This window comes from Lepidochelys kempii, chromosome 10 (genome assembly GCF_965140285.1).
Source record: "Lepidochelys kempii isolate rLepKem1 chromosome 10, rLepKem1.hap1, whole genome shotgun sequence".
NCBI classification, from domain to species: domain Eukaryota; kingdom Metazoa; phylum Chordata; order Testudines; family Cheloniidae; genus Lepidochelys; species Lepidochelys kempii.
Genome location: NC_136389.1, coordinates 9,716,231 through 9,735,412, shown reverse-complemented (window position 1 = coordinate 9,735,412; position 19,182 = coordinate 9,716,231). Strand labels below are relative to the sequence as shown.

Sequence of the window (19,182 nt, the reverse complement as noted above, 5' to 3'; positions counted from 1 at the left end):
AACCAATGAACTCTTTCTCCTCTATGTCAGATTTAAATATGGCTCAAAACACAACCAACCTTAAAAACACGTAGCTACCGTTTGCTGGGAAAATGTCCTTGGGCGTTCTGCCTCTAACCCTAACCCTCTGGGTGCTACAGAATCTGCAACTCCATCTCCTGGGAGAGGAAGCCTGCCGCCATCTTTGTTTGTCCTCACAGCCAAAGAAAGAGTGTAAGATCTTCTCCTGCTGGCTCTGTATTACAAACACAGTCTCTAAAGCTGTGTCCCTCCCTGATGAGATCAGTGATGCTCACACACAAACAAGGAATGAAATTAAATCACGCCACATTGACTTTTGCTCAGCTACAAACATAGGAGGGCTGGAGGAAGGTCTAGGTTTGCCATACTGAGAAGGAGAATGTTAATAGGGAAATACAACGTTATGTGAATGATGAGTGGTGAGAGGAGGAACATTTAGGTAGGTTCACAATGTCCTGTCAAGCTCAGCAGGAAGAGCTACTTACGGGTTCATCTTTTTTTTGCATCCAGCTGTACTTTTTGTTGGGATTCAATTCTCGCGGCAGCCGGATGGTTTTCAGACTCTCCATAAAGGGGGCTGAGAGAACCTCCATTAGCACATGGGTGCTGGCAGCCAGCAAGCTCTCCAGCGTCGGTCGGACCAGGCAACTTTCCGGACCTGCTTAGGAGAAAATTCAAGATTTAGCATTCAGCAAGGGCAAGTGCACGTCTCCCATAGGCATCAGAGGCCAACAACCTCTTCTCTGCCTTAGCACTTCTTCAGCTGCTTCACTGCCAGCCACCCTGACCTACCCCTGAGATCTAGCCTGTTACAACCCACACGCAGGATACTCAGAAACCTTCCAGCTGGTGGGAGGCTCAGTTTCCCTCTCCCTGGAAGCTACTGGAGGCAAGATCCCCTCAAGATCCAATGGAATGAGAGTCATTTTGAGCTGTGGGAGCCCATTATGCAGAAGATTGAATGGCTGCAGAATCCGTTGCTGCCAATGGGATGCTTATCTGGCAGCATCAAGAGCATACGGGTGAGGTGCACCTTCACTTCTATACCATGTCTTTTCCATACTGTAACCTGTGCAGATACAGGGAAGAACAGTCCAGACACCACCCACAGCTGAGCCTCTTGGAGCAGGATTCCCAACTCAGCCTAGAGCATCAGCAATAAAGGAAGCTCACTCCAGGAGCATTGTGGGGTTGCTGGCCATGACACCACAGCTAAGGCTGAGGATAGACATACATCACACACCTACCCAGAGGGGATTCTGTCTATGGAGGCAGCACTCGCTGCTCTGGCAGACCCAGGTCCCCAGCCTCTGCAGGGGTAGGAGACACAGCACACTTCCCCAACTCACTTTGAATTTCCTGCTTCCTCTTCTCCAGTTCCAGCTCTGCTATTTCACTCAGCAGAGTGATCCCTTGCAGGAAGGAGTGCTCCAGGGACAGGCCGGGCGACATCTCCAGGTTTACCTGTGCTTGCGTTATGCCATTGCCAGTTGTCAACAAGGAACAAGCCTGAGGCAGCTCTGTGGCAGCCACTAAGGCATTCATGCCGGCCAGTGGGTCGTCTGGCTTGATGTCCAGAGCTGGGATTTGACAGGATATCGCCTCATCTGCATACAAGGAAATCTCCGACCCCTGCTGCCCCTCATCCGAAGGCAGGCTAGGAAACTCTCCCCCCTGGGGCAAGTCGCTGCTCTGCAGTTCCATGGCTAGAGAAGGCTCCTCTCTTTGGGGTGCCAGGTCCAGCCCAGGCTGCTCACTATCCGGGTGCGGTAGGGAGTCATCGTAGTCCATATGCACAGAACAGGTTTCTGCCCCGCTCCCAGCTTCAGCTGCTGCCTCTGTTTCTGCAGGGCAGACGGCTACCTGGTACGCTTGTTGACAGTTCTGGAGGGACTCTTGCTCCTGCTCCAAAGCTCTCAGAGCTTCATCTTGGTGCAACAGGAGGTTGCAACTGTCCATGTTCTGTCCTGGGACGGCACTGGAGGAGGCCGCGTTCAGAGCCTCTATGTCCTGCTCACAGATAGCTCCCTGGCTTTCGTCCAGTTCCACTTCCGTTTTCACCCGGTCTTCCAAGGACTCATCTTCTGCCGTAGCCTGAATAGGCTCTAGCATTTTGGATGGAGACAGGCGGATGGGCTTGACCTCTGGAGAAAGCTCCATGTGTTCAGACCCTTCTGCAGGCAGTGGAACATCGGGAGCCAGGCCGTCCGCGTCAGAGGCCGCGGTGGGCTGAAGGAGGTAGGGATAATGTCTTCCGAAGGACGCAGGAAGGGACTGGAATGGATATCCTGGCGGAATCTCTGCAAGAGACCCAAAGGAATACTATACACAGTGACTGGTGCCAGTGGGGCTCATCTCCCGGGGCAGGTACACGATTACTCAACTTCACCCTTGCCAACCCCTAACCCTTCTCAGTGGCTGTTGCTTATTGGACTTTCCTTCTGCCCAAGATGTCACCCTCCTCCAAGGATGCAAGACCAAAAGATTCACCCAACCCACTTCTGGGGCGAGAGGAGACTTCAGCCTCCACTCCATCCATGCTGGGCTCCTCCATGCTGTTCCCCCAATAGACTGCAACCTTGAGGAACTAACCCCTCCCAAGGAAAGACAAGAACACAAGATACAGGACCAAAGCTCCAGGCTTCCCCATAGTGCTATGTCATGCATCAATCCTAGCACCACACTTGCCAAGTGCTGACTGGTCCTTTCACATTAGCCTTCCTTTAAGAAGGCCCTACCTGGTCTTCTCTTGGGGAGGGTTTGAGGCAGGAAAGAGCCAAGGAGAGGAGGAAAGAGAGCGAGCCAGGCACAAACAGAAGGTGGCTCTTCCAAAGCAGGGCTCTCTTACCTGGGAACAAAGCCTGGAAAGGACTGGGAGCCTCTTTTTCCAGTTCCAAGTCTTTCTTCTCCACGTTTTCAGGTACCTCTTCTTTTGGAGGGATGGCAGGGGCAGGGGGCGGAGAGGCAGGGGGTGGGCTGGAAGGGTGGGAGCTTGGGGTGGCAGGATAAGAGTAGGCCGGCTGCGTAGGTGGTTCCTCCATCTTTTTGATAACCTCAGCTTTGAGCACAGATACGGGCGAGACCCTGGGAGACAGGGGAGGTGGACTCACAGCCTTGCTGTAGGAGGTAGAGGAGCTTGGAGACAGAACAGGTGGCTTTCGGTGCAGCAGCCCTGATGTGGATGAGGAAAGGCCTGATTTTGCATTGTCCAGGCTCCGTTTAGTAACCTTCTCTTCCATGTCTGCTCGCTGCTCATTTACTTTTAACCTCTCCTGTTGCAAGAAACAGAGACGGGCGTCAGGAGAGGATGTTTCTTAGGGTATCAGGTTAGAATCTACAAAGCAAAAAGGTCCTACAAGACTAAACAAGACCAGAAGCAGGACTTCCTATAAAAGGAACCCTCACAGTCAGGGATGGAAATGCAGGAACAGGACCTGGGAATGGTTCTCTGCAAAAGGCAGGTGGAAGGTCTGGCAGGAGATACCTGCAGAGAGCAGAGGTAAATGCTTTAACAGGAAGAGGTTTTTAGGAGAGGCCAAGCAACAGGTCTGTGTTGCCAGCTCTTGTGACTTTTATCATGAACCTTGTGACAAGTTTTTCTTAAAGTGCCTGGAGTGACACAAATATGTGAGAATCTCAGCTTTCATTTAAAAACAAAAAGGAAGTTTCTAGCGTTAAAGTCTTAATTTGGAAAATTATGCACCTTAAACGTTCAAAAACAAGAAGGCAACTAAAAAAAGCCCCCAAACATACTTTTATAAAAATCTCATGCCTTATAAGCCAATCTAATGATTTCTGGGGCCTGACTCGTGATTTTTGAACATTTGGGGTTGGCAATACTGGGTCCTGGGTCTCAGGAAGGAAGGAAGGGACTATCCAGTCTGTGAAAGCTTTGTTTAGAGCAGAGTCAACACTGGCTCATTTGTAGGATGACAATCTGAACTTCTGTTGCTGCTAGAAGCAGTACTGGCTGGTGAGCTGACCCCCTGGCTTACATGGTCCCACCCCAAAACCCTGCCTCCTAACACCTTCACCTTCAGGGATGTTCAAAATCTGAACTTGGCTCTTTAGAACATGCCAAATGCCCCCAGAACTTGAGGTTCCCTTAGGGACTGGGAATTACTAAGGAGATCTCTTCCTCTCAACACAGGGGACACGCAAAGCAGGCAGGTTGCTGAAGTTTGCTCTCCCAAGAACACAGACTTTGAGGTTGGCTCACTTTAAAACAGGGGAGTCCCCCCTGCTTGCCACAGCCCTTAGAACATACCACCAGCTGCGCATTCCTCTGGAGCTCCATGGCATGGGCAGCTTGCTGCTGCAGTATGTACAACTCGTGCTGCCGGAGCAGTTGCTGGTGAGACAGCAGCTGGAGCTGGTGAGCATGCTGGAGGGTGCTTCTCGTCGGAGGGTACATCGCAGGCCAGAGAGGGGGTGTCCGGTCCATTAGTTCAGCTAGGGAACAAGGGAAGACACAAAGGCAATCACAACCATGCTGATAAAATGGACAAAACCGGAGTGCATGGAGCAGCTGTAGAGGTGAGTTTAATATTCGTTGTAGATTTATGTTGCACTCCCTCCCCAGATTGCACGGTGATTAATTTAATAGCTCACACAGAAATTTAAGTACCGCCCCCTCCTTAACTCTCCCCTCACACACACTCTCCTGCCCCACCACATCTAGACAACACCCAACAAGAGGGTCTTGGCCATGCCGTAAAGGCCAGCTAACCTCGTCTGTGTCGGACCAGTGAGGCAAAGGAAGTTCCATAGCTGAGCCTCCTACTCTTAAAGGCTCCATGGCGCCATCACGTTTGCATTTAAATCTAGCAACTGTTAGCTTGAATGCCCCCAGCTGACCCCAACTACAGTCTCTCAGACAGCCAGGCCCCAAGCCTCACAGGGCTTTACAAGAGATGATAAGGAAGACAGTGTTGTAGCTGAAGAACTGGCGTAAATTATTTCAGCAGTTGCAAATATGTTAACAACCGGATAGCCTCTACAGAACACTGCCAGACACCGCACTGGTGGCAAATCTTTCCCCAGGCTCTGCAGCAGCAGCAGTTCCTGGTACAGGTATTTTCCCCAGTTCCCAAGCTATTATCAAGGGAGCTTGTGGAATCCCCATCATCACTGGAGGTTTTTATGAACAGGCTGAACGAACACCTGTCAGGGATGGCCTAGGTATATCCTGTCTCAGCGCAGAGGTCTGGACTAGATGACCTCTTGAGGTCTCTTCCAGCCCTACATTTCTATTACTCTATGGTCCACAGATCTTCACAGCCTGCAGAGCCCATCCTGCTGGGCCACAGAATGGACCATTTTCAGAACTGAGCGGTAGGAGATCGTCAAGCTGGGAAAGGAGATAGTCTACAAGGCTTGCACAAAGCTGTCCAAAGAATTAATAGCTGGACAAATACCTCCACACTGCCCATCAATGTACCAGTGCCATGCAGCTTCACCACCAGCGCCCCCGCCTCAACAAAAAAACACATCCTGCCCAAGAATTTTATTCTTGAAAAACTTACAACAGGGAGGTGCCAGGGAGCACCTTCTGGACAGACATCTATCACTTGAGCCCTTGAGCGAAGGTTCTAAACTCCAGCATCTCTTACTAGATACTGGACATGTACACTCATGGTCTGTTACCATGGGGTAGATCACATCCCTTGTTTTGTCCCCACTGAGCTTTGGGTTATTTTCCTTCAAGACAGGACCCCTGAATCATCTTCTTTGAGTGCTTACCGAAGTGTGGCAGGTGCTCGCTGGGGATCACAACTAGCTGCCCGGACTGAGGATCTCTGGCAAACTGGTAGGCAGAAGGGATAGCACCCGCCATACTAGGGGGGAAGCCTGGAGTCATGCCTTGATGCAAGGATGGGTGGCCAAGTCCTAGAAGGAGAATCATCATCAAAATTCAGGTCAGACAATCAACAAGGGCTCCTGTAGACATTCATGCACTGGACATGGACAAATGAGGGGACAGGGAGAGAGAAGGGACACTAGAATGTCCAGCTGCCCACAGGGATGCAGCCGTACAGCACCTACAGGTGCATGCGATACTGCAGGTTATTTTCAGAGGGGTCTTTTCAAGAAACATCCCTCTTGAAATCAGGGAGGTGCCGTTAATCATCATGGTCGGTCACAGCAACCCTGTTCCTCTTTTATTCTTATGGGTAAGTCAAGAGCTTCACACAACCCTCCCTCTCCCAGAAAGACTCACCATAAGGATGGCCAGCTAGCCACATGGAAGGGCTGCCCGTCCTGGGTAGCCACGGATGAGCTGCCAAATGTGAAGCTGGGTCAGCAGACCAGCGCCCTGAGCCAGTCAGGGTTGGCCCCCCCGTCACCATGAGGTTGGAGTTCAAACCATTTGTGGCACAACTGGAGGGATGCAGCCGGGCAAAGTCCGCCAGCTCCTTGCTTTCTCTGGGCATTGGGGGGCAAAAACAGAATCGTTAGAGCCAATCTTAGCACTGGGCATGTTGCACGGGCAAAGGAACAGACTGAGAAGCACACAAGGGATGTCAATTAGCGATGAACCAGAGCACTGGGGAAGAAGGGGAAGGAGGAGAGTGCATCTGGAGATTACTGGAACCCTCAAGAATCAGTCTTCAAAGTATGGATGAGAGACGCAGAGAGAGACCAGGAGGACACACACAGTGCCCAGGGGTCCCTTAGAATAAAGAGGAAGGTTAATAGCAGGCTCAGCTTGCGTTCCCTGCGCTGCTCCTGTTCCTCTGTCAACCCGGAGCCATCTCTCTCCACCTTGCCTCTCATTTGGAGCAGCTATGGGTTGTGCCCCAAGGTCTCGTGGAGTTTCAGTCTTTGTGGGGGTGTTTGAAAGAATACTTTTGTTTGCTGATTCGGGCAGCTCTAGACACACACAAACGATGCCTGCAGATTTGGATGCATTCTAGGTACCCCCTACACTCCCAATTCCCAGCCCACTCAAGGACTGGTCTTTGTCCTTGGGGTCCTAAAGTCCAGTGCTCCCTGCTGACCCAGGGGAGAGCTGCACCAGAAGTGCTGACTCTGCCCAAACACGAGTGCCTGCCACACAGCTGGCTACATCTGTGACTTCACTCAAGAGGGTACAAGGCCAGGCACTCAAGCATGAGTCGCTAGGTGCATCCCCAAGCCCATGTGCACTGGAAGACGGCCTAGTTCACACCTGAAGGAGCAAAACACAGAACCTCACCTGAGTAGCTTCTCCTGGTCTCGCTCCAAACGCCCAGCCAGGAAGTGACTGTCTCTCTGGCGGGTGCGGTCGTCCCCGCAGTCATCATCTGAGCGGCCATGCCCTAAGACACAAACAATCAGCAGTTAATACAGGTGCTGTCCCTGAAAAGACAAGCAGCCCTCTTCCGGTCTGAGACGTGCCAAGTCCTCTCCCCTCCGCACCCGCGTTTCAAGGGCCACCGTCCCCACCAAAGGGTCACCAAAGGGTTGCAGCTCTAAGCCCCCAAGTAGCTAATAAAATCAGCTAAAGTGACGGGTCTGGGAGCAGGGACTTAAATGTGTCTGTTGATCAGAGACACAATCAAAATACACTATCTAAATGGGGACCCTGGGGTTTGGGGATTATTTTCTCACACTATTCCCATCCCAGTCCTGTGTGGTTTGAAATATGTACTTTCAAGCAACTGAATTTAGCTAAGTTTGTCCGCTCCACTCTCCTGCTATAATCGTCTGCCAAGGTAGAAGAGAAGGGAGGTAAGTCCAAGAAGAACCGATTCTTAAAGACAAAGTCCAGACTGCATTTCATTCTATGCGATCTGCACAAAGCTCACAACATCTGCGTGAACTATAGCAGCCATCCTGGGGTCAGGTTCTTTGGCCTGTACTGTACAGGTGTTCACACCAGATGATCCCAATGGTCCACTCTGGCCTTACAGTCTACAAATCTATGACCTTATGCATGCATCCACTCTGATAAAAGCACTCTGTGCCCAACAACATGTGTTGGGAGAGAGCTAGGACACAGATACTCCAGAAAAGCAATAGCCATCAGAGAAGCAACAGCCTTGATCCTGCAGTGCAATCTGTTAGCATAGAGCCCTCGTCTCTGCACAGAATCCAAGTGACTTCAAAGGGACTCTACCCAGACACAGGGAGGTGTTGCAGCACTAGGGCCTAGGATAAGATAGCAAGATCCAACAAGGGACTGGGCACTTACACTGGACACTTACCCAAGAGTACCCAGAGTTCTAACGACGAGTGCAAACGAAGAGTTCGGGAAGGGATAACCACCTCCTGCTTCAGGCTGTTCGACAATCTCTGTTAGGGATTAGGACGAGACCTTCACGGGGTGCAGGCTGTCCTGCTCTACTGTGGGGATTCTTGCACCTTCCTCTGAAGCATGTGGTGCTGGCCATAGTCAGAGACAGGAAACTAGACGGACCTCAGGGCTGATCTAGTCTGGCAATTCCTGTGACCCAAGGGTATTTTAGCTCAGGTTGCCTTACATTTTCCACCCCTTTTTCTAAAGCTTTTGCCTATGCCTCTTATCCCCACCCCAACCCTACGCTCTCACAAACACGCACTTCATTACTGCCCTTGCCTAGTACCTTTTTTTTGGAAGGAGGGGGCTAATAAAGCCCATCCCGGTTCCCAGTAAATCAATGGCACCAGGATGATTTAGTTGGTGTGGGTCCTGCTTTGAGCAGGGGGGACTAGATGACCTCCTGAGGTCTCTTCTAATATTCTATGATGCCTCCTTGTTCCCCTGACCAGACACACGCAGGTCCCCTTTAGCAGGCCCAGCTTTGGCCTTGGTGAGGCCCCACTCACGGCGGCGGTCCAAACTCCTAATAGCTGCCTCCCTTGAAACAGGGCGGCTTGCAGCCATGCTGCACTGCCTCACAGAACCGCACCTTTGTCCATTTACATCCCTTTCCCAAGGCCCCTCTGGCTGGGACTGGTGCACCAGGAAGCATCTCTTAACATCAAGTCTACTCTGCTGACAAGGATCCTTTCAAGGAAAGGCTCCGCTGTGTATTTCCGCAGACCTGGACAGCCTGTGTTTTTTAGCTGTCAAGATTCCAATTCCCTCAGCTTCTACTGTCAGGAAAAATATTGTAGTGAAACAACATCATCTCCCCCACCTTCTCCCCCTGCTTGCTTCCAGTGGGCATCAGGCGGAAAGGCGCACGCCCGATTCTCGAGCATCTCAACCAGCCTTCTCAAGGGGCTTTACATGGTGCCAGCATACGGCTCAAAGCGTGGCTGGACACTGCACTTTATGGACACTAGCTTCTACAGGCCGCTGCTTCCTTGAGCCGGCAGATCACGCTGGATGCCAGCTTCTGGCACCCATTAACCACCCCTTCCCTAGTTTTAATGGCTTCCACACGCTTCTCAAAGGCCGGCCCAGTGGGGTTGAGGCTGGCACGGAACAGAGGCTGAGATGGCAGCCTCATGCCCCAGTGAAAAGAGCAGCATCCTCTTTGCTGCCCCCGCGAGTGACTTCTCAGAGGACAGAGACAGGCCCCCTCCGGGGCGGAATCCCTCAGGAGCACAGTTTGAGCGCACAGGCCCTGTTGGGACAGGCTGATGGGCAGGGCATTTGGATCCTCTCTCTGGCTTGTAAAAAGCTACACTCCAGTGGCATTCTGTGCTGAGCTGCTTCATGCCCTCATGCTTCTCCCTGCTGTCCTGGGAGAACCATCATTCCTCCCCATGTTCAAACAGGCAACACCCCGGGGATTGTCTGATGGTCTTTGAAGGCAGAGCAGGGGGAAAAGAGAGGAGGGGAGATGGATTTTTCCAGGGACATCCAGCAAGTTAGCTGGCAGCATGGGTTGGGGGGGGCGACAGGGGGTACAGCAATCCCACCTTAAGTGTGGCTTCTGCTCATCGACAGCTAAACACTGTGCTGTGATCCAACGCCAGTTGATCTCAGGGTTGGGATTATTTTAAGAGCTTGCTAACGTAGCCAACATACACACACCCGCAACCCAATCGCCCAGGTTTTTCCATTCAGAGCCCTTTTGATTTATTTAGTTTTAATCAAGGCCTGGCCGTCTTTCTGGCAGCTGGAATTGGGACAGAACTTTAGCTAATGGCCTCTCAGGCTGTTTTCCCTCCTTGGCACTCCCCCCCCCCACCAACCAGCCTTTTCATTTGCAGAAAATATTTTATTTTATTTATTTAGCCATCTATATTATTTCAGATCCACTAGTTATAGCTGGGCTTTTACTTTTTATTTTTATTGTTTTTAAACCAACCCCCTCCCTGCAACTCATTTTTGCTTACACAACTCCCCCTCCCATAAGGGGACAGTCCCATTTCTGTACAAGCCAGCGATTGTCCCGGTCTGTGAATGCCCATTTTGTCCATCTATATGAACATGACGCATGGAGCGCATACAAAATTCAATCACTTATGCACAGAGGAAAAGCTTAGGTCTGTTTCCTTGGCAACCAATGCCGAGTACTAAATACCTGCATTTTACTTGCCAAATACTACAGATTAGCCAACTAAAGCCTGCTTTCTCTTTCTTAAAAGGTCTAAACATTCACGCACCGTCCACTCAGCGCAAGCAAGCTAATGTTATTAGTAGAATCTCTCTTGGCGCACAAGGGGAAAGGAGGGAAGAGAAAGAAAAAGAACGGCCTTGTTTTCTGTATGAAAGCCAATTCCATCACTTAGCAACAGACCCAGAGGCCTGTTAGAATTCAACCTTTGTTTGCAGCCTTTTAGTTTGGCTCTGTAAATTACATTTAATGCAGGTTGGGAGGGTCTGAGGGCCTGAATGGCTTAACAAACAGCCCCCCGTGTTGGCTATCAGGCCTTCTGATGGCTCAAGCCACAGCAGAGGAGAGCGTGGAAAGATGGAAGGGGGCTATGGGAATGGGATGGGGGGCTTACAGGGGAGGAGGCTGCTAACAGAGAGAAATATGACTCTCCGGACAAAGGTTTGGGCTAGAGGTGTGATGGCAGGGGTGATGAATCTCTGCCCCTCCGGAGAATTAAAAAGCTACGCTGAATGAACGTGTTTGTCTCACTCGGGCTCCCTCAGCACTGCCAATCAATCAATCAATCCTGGCTCAGACAGGAGGTCTGACAGGGAGAGTACTGGCCTGCGGGCTGACAGAGGAGAGGTGCCAATAGGAAGAAGAATAGGGAGGAGCGGTGGCAAGGTCAGGGGACACAGAGATTAGAACAGGGTCAGTTTAGTTGGCAAAGGAGTAGTGTGGTTTTATAACCCAGCACTTCAGCCTCTCAATAAAGCAGGAATGGTTCAAAAAGATGTTAATTTCCTCCTTAGCTGAGTTCCCATCCACGTACAAGTGAGCCCCAACTCTCCCTGCTAGGCTCTTGGACCCATTCCCCACTGAACCAGGCGTTCTTTCAGCAGAAGCCCTGACAGCCTCACTCTTGTTACCCCTTGTTGTCCGCAATCCCTTGGGTCTGTTTTTGTTGCAATGAGGGCGGGGGCGTGGGGGGGGGATTACAATATTTGGAGCATCTTTTTGGAAGTGGATTTTAGTGTATGGTTCAGCGCCCGGAGACCCTGGAAACACAAGGTCATTATCCCCTCTGACCCCTCTATTCAGTTGCAGGAGGATTGACTCCAGTTCTGTTCCCTTTGGACTGACTGTGTGTTTACTCTATTGGGAGCATGCATCTCAGAGATGCATCAATGCAGCTCTAAAATGCACTCGGAGAGCAGGATGGTATAGGCAAAGGCATCCACATACCTTGGGGAACCAACAGAGTAGAAAAGAGAGATTCATTATGGAAAATAAGATTCCTAACATGACAATATCTTTGGGAAGCCAGGTAAGGGCACTCATGGCCGCTCTACACGACATTGCATCGGCTTAACTTAAATTGGTGCAAGCCACCTCTTCACCCCAGGAGACACTCTGATTTTGGCTTGTGTAGGTTTAGCTTAATCTGCTTTTTTTTAAAACCAGATACAACTAAGGAAAGGTCTGTGAATGGGTGCATCCCCCACCCTCAATCTGGTCACCTTACTTTGGAAACACAAGCAAATGCCATTAGATGCTGAGGGGGATTTCTTTTTCCTTGCAAAAACATTTTGACAAGAGACCCCACTTTCTTGTAAAAAGTTTTCAATAAAATTTTTCAGGGGTTCATAAAAAAAGCCCAACAACTCTTTGATTTCTGGTCTTCAGCAGCTAAAAACTGAAACATTCGGGGCACAAATTATTTGGTTTCACAGAAAATCCGCTGCGCTATCCCCCCAGCTGAAATTTGTCTGTTTTCAGTGACTGACAGCCGAAAGATTTTCAGTTTGACAAAAATTTTCAGGTTTTTCACCCCCAAAAAACGTACATTTCCCAGAGAAATTTCTGTTCTGATGAAAAAGCCATTTTTTGTCAAAAAGATTTCAAACGAAAACTCTAGACCAGCTTTAATCATAGCAGACTATGAAGGGAACGGGCCTGCCAGACACCACTGAATTCAGTGGGAAGACTGGTACTGACTTGATCTGGCTTGGGACAAGGCCTTATTTGAGCGGCCTAAATGTTCCTGCTGGTCTATGCCAGAGAGACTTGAGTTGCTCTTTGCTTGCTGATGGGCCTTTGGGGATAGCAATGGTTCATTTGCCCTTTGTGCTCCATCCCATTGCTCCTCCTGTCTGATTGCACATGAGGCTGTTGGCCGGGACAGTGAAAGTGTGGGGTCTCCAGCACCAGGACGCTCTCAGTTGTTTTGTCTTATCTGGAGGAAGGTTTTCATCCAGATAAAACTGGGGTACTACTGGTAGGTAGGGAAGCAGTTGGCCAAAGTGGCAGAGAAGATCTCCGCCCCTCCACTAGAGCTGATGTCACGATGGTTTTCAGTCTGGGGATCCTTCTGGATCCCCAGTTACTTTCTGGATGTCCACGCAGTGGTTGGTGGTGTGAGAGTGCCAATTACCTGTTCGTACCAAGAGCTGCAGCCTTTTATTCTGGGCGTTTCGGGAAGTCTTATGATGGCTACCAGTGCCTTTGCCACAGAGTGGATTGCTATAACATACTTGACAGGGGGCAGCTCCTCAAGGGCATTCAGAGGCTGGGCCCCAAAATGGCTCTCGGTCCAGGGCATCTTTTGCAGAGGGTGACTCATACTTCCATAAGCTATGCTTGGCCTCAGGCTTGTTTTCAGGTGTCATTGGATGGCTGGTTTCAAGCAGCTAAACCCTAAAGCAGCTAAACCCTACAGCTGGGGGCTTGTTGCAGAGAGCACCTCTCTCCCAGTGTGACATTGCGGGAGGCAAGATGAGCCAAGGTACCGGAGCCAACAGCTCACCAGGGTTTTCCATCAGGAGAGTGGCCCGTTCTGTGGAGCAGGTGGCAGCTTGTACAGCAATCCCGGCTCTAACCAATACCAGTGACCGCCTTGTTTTCATGGGCACTCAAGACTGATCCCAAAGCTTTAAGCAACCCCACTCCCGCTACCCCTCCAAAACTGAGCCCATTAGCTTCAGGAAGGGATTTGTCATTTGTTTCTCACTGCACACACCAACAGGTGTGCTTCCCAGCCATATTTGTGTTGCACAACAGCGGCATCCAGTGGCCAGCTGGACCAATTGCAAGTATGAGTTTTCAGAGGTTCTCTCTTAAAACGGCCCTGCTTCTATTTAAAACAAGGCCCAAGGTGTGAACTCAGTCAGGCAGCAGCCCCCTCTGGCGATCTCTGCACCTCCGAAAGGTAAAAGGCAGTGAAAATCAAATAGGCGGGGTGCTAGATTTAAAAGGAAACCTGTTAAAAATGATCAGAGAAAGTGTGTTTGTTTCTGTGTAGCTCAGGGTGCGGGTGGCCACATCACAACCAGGACGCAGGACAGAAAGAACATAAGAAGCCTGATATAAAAAGAAACTCCACAAGTTAAATGAGGAAGCGAATGGCAGGTTTGCAACCCTCTGGCTTTAAAGCTGTGAAGCTCCATGTCTGTCCATCAGGCCTTATGACTAACAGCGAGCCAAGAGCCCAGCAGATGACTGCATTTAGCTCCCAATCTTGGGAGAATCTATTCTTTAACTGATGCATGGAGGGAGTTACATATGCAAACCCTCCCCAAGCACCCTTAGTCTAGCTGAACAGTTACTTGAATTCAGTCCCGTCTGGCTTGACTAATGCAATGGAGCAATTCGGTCTTAGCAGACAAGAGCTATGTTCAATGTAGTCTCTTCCCTGAGCAAGGGCTGAATTTAGGGTAGGGTCCTACTCGGTGTAAACCAGTTGTAAATAATTCTAGATTAAATAACGGGTAGGAGAAGTACCTAGTATTATTGGGGAGTGGCAAGTTCCAACCTGTAAGGCTCATTGGAACCAGGTGCAGGCACCCGCTGGCCTAGGACGGGGAGGGGGGATCCCAAGAATGAGAACAGCTCAGGCAGCTGCAGGGCAAGCTGTTCCTGTATCTCACCCTGCCAAGGCCTTGGAGGCATGAAAGGGGAGGATTCCCAGTGCCCCTTCAATCCCTCGCCTCCCGCAGAGGCTGCTCACAAGGGGAAGCTGGCAAGTCGCCCTGGTAGCAGGAGACTTTTGGCTTGCAGTACACGGGGAAGCAGACTGAGGCTACCAAACTCAGCTTCTGCGGTACGGCCAGCAGAGGGCAGCTCTCGCTACCACGATGGCTGGACTCACACCAGTGCCCTGGAGAGGAAAGGCTCCCTGGGCTCTAACCAAGCCCCTGAGCCAACCAAGCAGCGTTTAGGTTTGAGTTTTCTCTGCCCCCATCCTGTTCTCATTCACCCCCCGATCCACAAAGGCAGCCTAGAGAGGGGAGCCCAGATCAGCCTCGGTGTCTCAATACATCTTTCCCCTCTGGGCACACCCCAGCATGGCAGAGTTCAGTCCCACGGGAGGGATCTCAAGGCTCTCAGACTGACCCCAGGGTCCTACCTTTTATGCTGCTCAGGGAGAGGGAGCGATCCCGGTCGGCCAGGCTGGGCCCCACTTTGCTGCTGCTGTTGTCCTTTTGCCGAGCAACCGCTACCGCTATGCCCACGGGCAGGTGCCTAACCTCCACCTCGCCCTGTGAGCCAATGCTCTCGCGGCCAAAGGACTTGGCACTTTCTGGTCTCTCCAGGTCTCTCTTCAACTGTTTCCCGGCTTGCTGGGAAAGCAGCTGCTGGATCTTGGAGGTGCCCAGCTGGGCGGAATCCAGCTTCATGTTGCCAAGCCCGCCGAAGGGGCTCTTCTTGCCGTTGCTTTGCCGAGCGGTCGTCTCCTTGGCAAAGCTGCCGCTGTACTTGATGAGGCTCTGCATGGCAGACCCTTCGCTGTGGGAGGTGGGGTGCAGAACGTCAGACGTGCCCCGGGACCCTACTGCTGAAGACCTCTGCAGGCCACTGGGGTCGAGGTATGCCTTCTTGACTTCCTCCTCCACCTGGCTGACGTGGTGGTGTTGGGCGGCCAGCACGGCCATCTGGGTAGTAGCAAAGTTGCCCATTTCAAAGGGTTTCCACTTGTGCTCGGGCGGCTTCAACTGCCGGTGGTCCAGGTGTTGCCTGGAAGAGTCTAAAGTGCCATATACCTTAGCTGCTTCTTTGGAGCCGGCCCTTTGGAAGCGGTCTCGTTCGCAGGTGCGGTGTTCTGGCTCCGGGCACGCCCTCAGCAAGCCCTTGGCGGCCAGGAACTCCCTGCTTTCTGGAGAGCCCAGCCCGGGCCGGTTCAGAAAGGGTTCCGAAGCCACTTGCCTCTTCAGCACCATGGAGTTGGCCCTTATCACGGATCCCTTCTCCCTCAGGGCCTCCATCCTTTTGGCATCGCTGTGGCAAGAGAAGTCCTGGGACAAGAGCGTGCGGGAGGCATCGGTGTGAACCCGCTCTGTGGGTGACTGCAACACACCCACTTTGCCCATGTCCTTGTCCTTCGCTTTGTTGTCCCGGGCTTGGGAGGCGATCTGGATGGGCCCATTCCTCTCATCATAGGCCTCGACCGAAGGCACAAAGGTGGGGGCAACGACTTTGTGCTCCCGCCCGGGCTCCTTGGCCGGCGGGAAGATGGTGTACATGCTGGAATGGACAGACTGGGGTGGGAACGCAGAGGAGGGCGTCATTTTCCCTGGCTGGGAAGGGTGCGGGGAGGGGCAGCTGCAGGAGATGTGCAAAGCGCCCCCCGGGGTCATGGCGGAGTCACCCCTTTTCAGCCTGTCCGAGTGGACATGAGCAGAAGGCCTCATGTTCTCGTCGTGGCGGTTGGGGTCCTTGGCACAGCGGTCCTGCTCACTCCCGAGAGCTTTCAGCATGGGGTCCCCACCGCCATTGCAGTTGTTGAGCGAAGAGGTCTGTAGTGGATTCTTGGACTTTGGTTCCCCGCTGCCAGCCCCCCGGTTTGGTATGTGCTCGGCTAGGAACGGGGACAGCCGCTCCCCTGCCTTCACTGGCTTCTCCAAGCCAGTCCCTTTCCGGTCGCCGTCGGGTTTGGCTTCCTGGGTCAGATCCACTACACTGCGAGGCCTGGGCTCCTCTTTCGGCTTGCCATCTTTCTTGGGGAAGTGCAGGGAGAGGTCACTCCGACAGGCCCGCTCCTTGCCGGGGGTGTCTTTCAGGCCCTCCTTGGAGCTCTTGTGCAGGTGCCCGAGGTCCTTCTCGCGGTGCAGGGTGCTTGGCGTATGGTTGGCCACTGTCCTCGAGACGGGGGCTTGGGGGTGCAAGGCAGACTGTCCCGCGTGGCCAGATAAATAAAATCCATCTGCAAAATGAAATGGAACAAGATTACCTTGGTTTCTCTCCACTGCAGACTCCCAACCACGACTGCTCCCATTAGGAGCCCAAAAACGCTCGGCTGTGACTCACCAACATGGGGAAAATGGGGCCAGGCCAATATGGGACAAGCATTTAGATGCTCTTGGCAAGGGGGCAGGACAAATCCCAAACCTTTAGTCCTCAGCGTTAGCAGAGAGTCAGGAGTCTAGTGGGGTTCCCAGAACACATCCAAGCCCCACCAAATCCCAACCATCAGACTGAAGGGGAGAAGGATCTTGCCAAGAATCCCCCCCTCAATCACAGCACCTCCGTCAAAGACAGGCCCCCAGGTCACCTGCCCTGCAGTGATGCAACGGAGAAACTGCCTGAGACTTTAAGGGAGGGGCACACGAGCCTCTCTTTTTCTGAAGGGGAGGGCACCACGGGCACGTCAGACCAACCCAAGAACCTGCTCATACAGAGCCCGCAGAGTGTGTGGCTCATACGGAGCCCGGGTGAAGGGGCTGAGATGGGATAACTACGGTTGTGAAGGGTTAATGACGCGCATTTGATTGGTCAAGATTCTTCTGGGGTCTCCAGGTACTTTTCAAGATCAGCCTCTCAGCCTCCTACCAGGGTCAGCTCTTGGAGCACCACCCAGCCAGCAGCTGTAGTTCTGCATTTTAACTCCAGACTGGGCTCAGCTGGGACCCCTCCTGTCACCCATCATCAGACAGCACACCCCCCTTCACCCTTTAGGGACTGGGACAAAGTTCCAATGGTTTGACGGCTGGCAGGTAGCCTGGTACGGGCTCACGTGGGACAATCTAGGGCACTGGCTGCCAGGGCTGAGGTTCAGGCCCCCATCGCACCAGGTGTGAATTGAACGACACCCACCAAGTCCCGCTCTCCCATCCCTCCCCTCCCGCAACTGTCAGCCTGGCCGGAAACCCCTTCAACACAATGGCATTACGTGTCCAGGGCTGAGCACAGATATGTTTTGAGACACAGCTGGTCACTGGGATGGGCCAGCTCCAAGCATCGAAGGGTTAATTCATGAGGCTAGGCTGATGGGCCTGTCCCTAACGGCATCAGCCCTTTGGTATTTAAGTTTCCTTATAAAAGGGCTGCCCTGCAGAGGCTTCTCCCTTCTAGGGAGCAGGGGAAGGGAAGGGATCAGCGCAACCCAAAGGCTGACTCTCTCTGGCTGCTGGGCAGAGGATCTCCGGACATGGAAGAGCATGCTGGTGAAATCTGATTGCCACCATGGGAATCTGTCTTAATTAGAGTTACAGATGACCCCAGGCAGACAGGGGAAGCCCCCATAAGCTGTGATTTGCACCGCAGCAGCAAACCCCCATTTCCAGCAGTGGTTGTTCGCACTGGTGCCCAGAGGATTTGACCTGTCTTTGCTGGTGGTTCGCTCTGGTGCAGCTATGTTGGTGGCTGGGCCTCCATTCAGGGAGTGGTAAGGAGGGTGGATGGAGAGGTCTCTCAGAGGACGGGGATGGGGAAGGAGCGGCGAGGATAGAGAGGAAGAGCCCGTGCCAGTTGCACAGAGAGGGACAACAACCCCAGTTCCAAACACACCGATGCAAGCAGACTGACCTTTCTGTGACTCAAAGAGGCTATGCTGACCCAGCTGGGCCAGGAGGGGGCTACCGCTGCGGGGGGGCTCAAGGTGGCTTAGGGGAATGTACGACGGGTAGAGCCCATTGGGCAGATGGGAGAAGCCTGAAAAACAGAAGAGGAAACATGTTTCAGAACAGCCGGCTCCCTGTGTTGGAACAAACCCCGCAGAGCTACAGACTGTTATGGCTGGCAACGCCCCCCCTCCGCCCCGCCCCGCACCACACCAGAAGAGGCGGCTTTACTTGAACAACCCATTGTGTCACGCCAGGCTGCAGGGTGCTGAGAGTCAGACTCACTCCAGGGCTCCGGAGCACCATGTAGATCCTCCCACCAGGGGGCGCTGCCTGCTGCCCTGATATTTCCCCTTGAAGTCGGGAACTTCTGTGGCTCCAGATCACAAGGCATTACTGCACCAGGTGTGTCGCACCAGGTGTGTCGCCATCCCGCTGTGATGTAAGCACTGCCCCACTCCATAGGCAGCTGCAAGGAGTGATCAACGTGTCAAAATTTGCAACAAAACTCCCCATCGCAGCAATCCCACTGTAACCAGTGTTGTGGCAGCAATATCGTTGAGAATCCATAAAACAACGGATTGAAAGAGCCACAACAGAATCTGAATAGAGACAGACAATAACTGTGGCCTGTGCTCAGAGCAGCATCTGGACGACCTAGTTAATATTTCAAATTATTTAGACGCTGTTCATGATCTTTTGCTATGTATATATTTACACAAGGCACACTGATGAATTGGCTATGCGCACCATTGCCACCTACTGGATGGAATCCAACCTGCTTAATTTTTGTGTTACAACTTGTTTTTCAGGGTTTATTAGTTTTGGTTTTCTTTTAACAATTTTTGAGTTCTACGTAGATGTCAAAA

At 52.1% G+C, this 19,182-nt stretch overlaps 1 protein-coding gene across 11 annotated transcripts in view; it reads right to left on the bottom strand.

The window, feature by feature from the left end:
• The window catches only part of TNRC18 (trinucleotide repeat containing 18), a 90,061-nt gene that overhangs the window by 36,917 nt on the left and 33,962 nt on the right, over positions 1–19,182 (bottom strand). For 7 of the 11 annotated variants that reach the window (XM_073361914.2, XM_073361916.2, XM_073361921.2 and 4 more), the window contains 9 exons: positions 18,279–18,404; positions 14,884–16,677; positions 7,220–7,322; positions 6,242–6,447; positions 5,764–5,910; positions 4,289–4,473; positions 2,870–3,293; positions 1,371–2,321; positions 507–682 (listed from right to left, as the gene is read on the bottom strand). In XM_073361914.2, the coding sequence (XP_073218015.2) occupies positions 507–682; positions 1,371–2,321; positions 2,870–3,293; positions 4,289–4,473; positions 5,764–5,910; positions 6,242–6,447; positions 7,220–7,322; positions 14,884–16,677; positions 18,279–18,404 (4,112 nt within the window). Of the gene's footprint in view, positions 1–506; positions 683–1,370; positions 2,322–2,869; positions 3,294–4,288; positions 4,474–5,763; positions 5,911–6,241; positions 6,448–7,219; positions 7,323–14,883; positions 16,678–18,278; positions 18,405–18,598; positions 18,718–19,182 lie in introns of those variants that run through there. The other 4 variants (XM_073361915.2, XM_073361917.2, XM_073361922.2 and 1 more) reach the window with 3 other exon arrangements.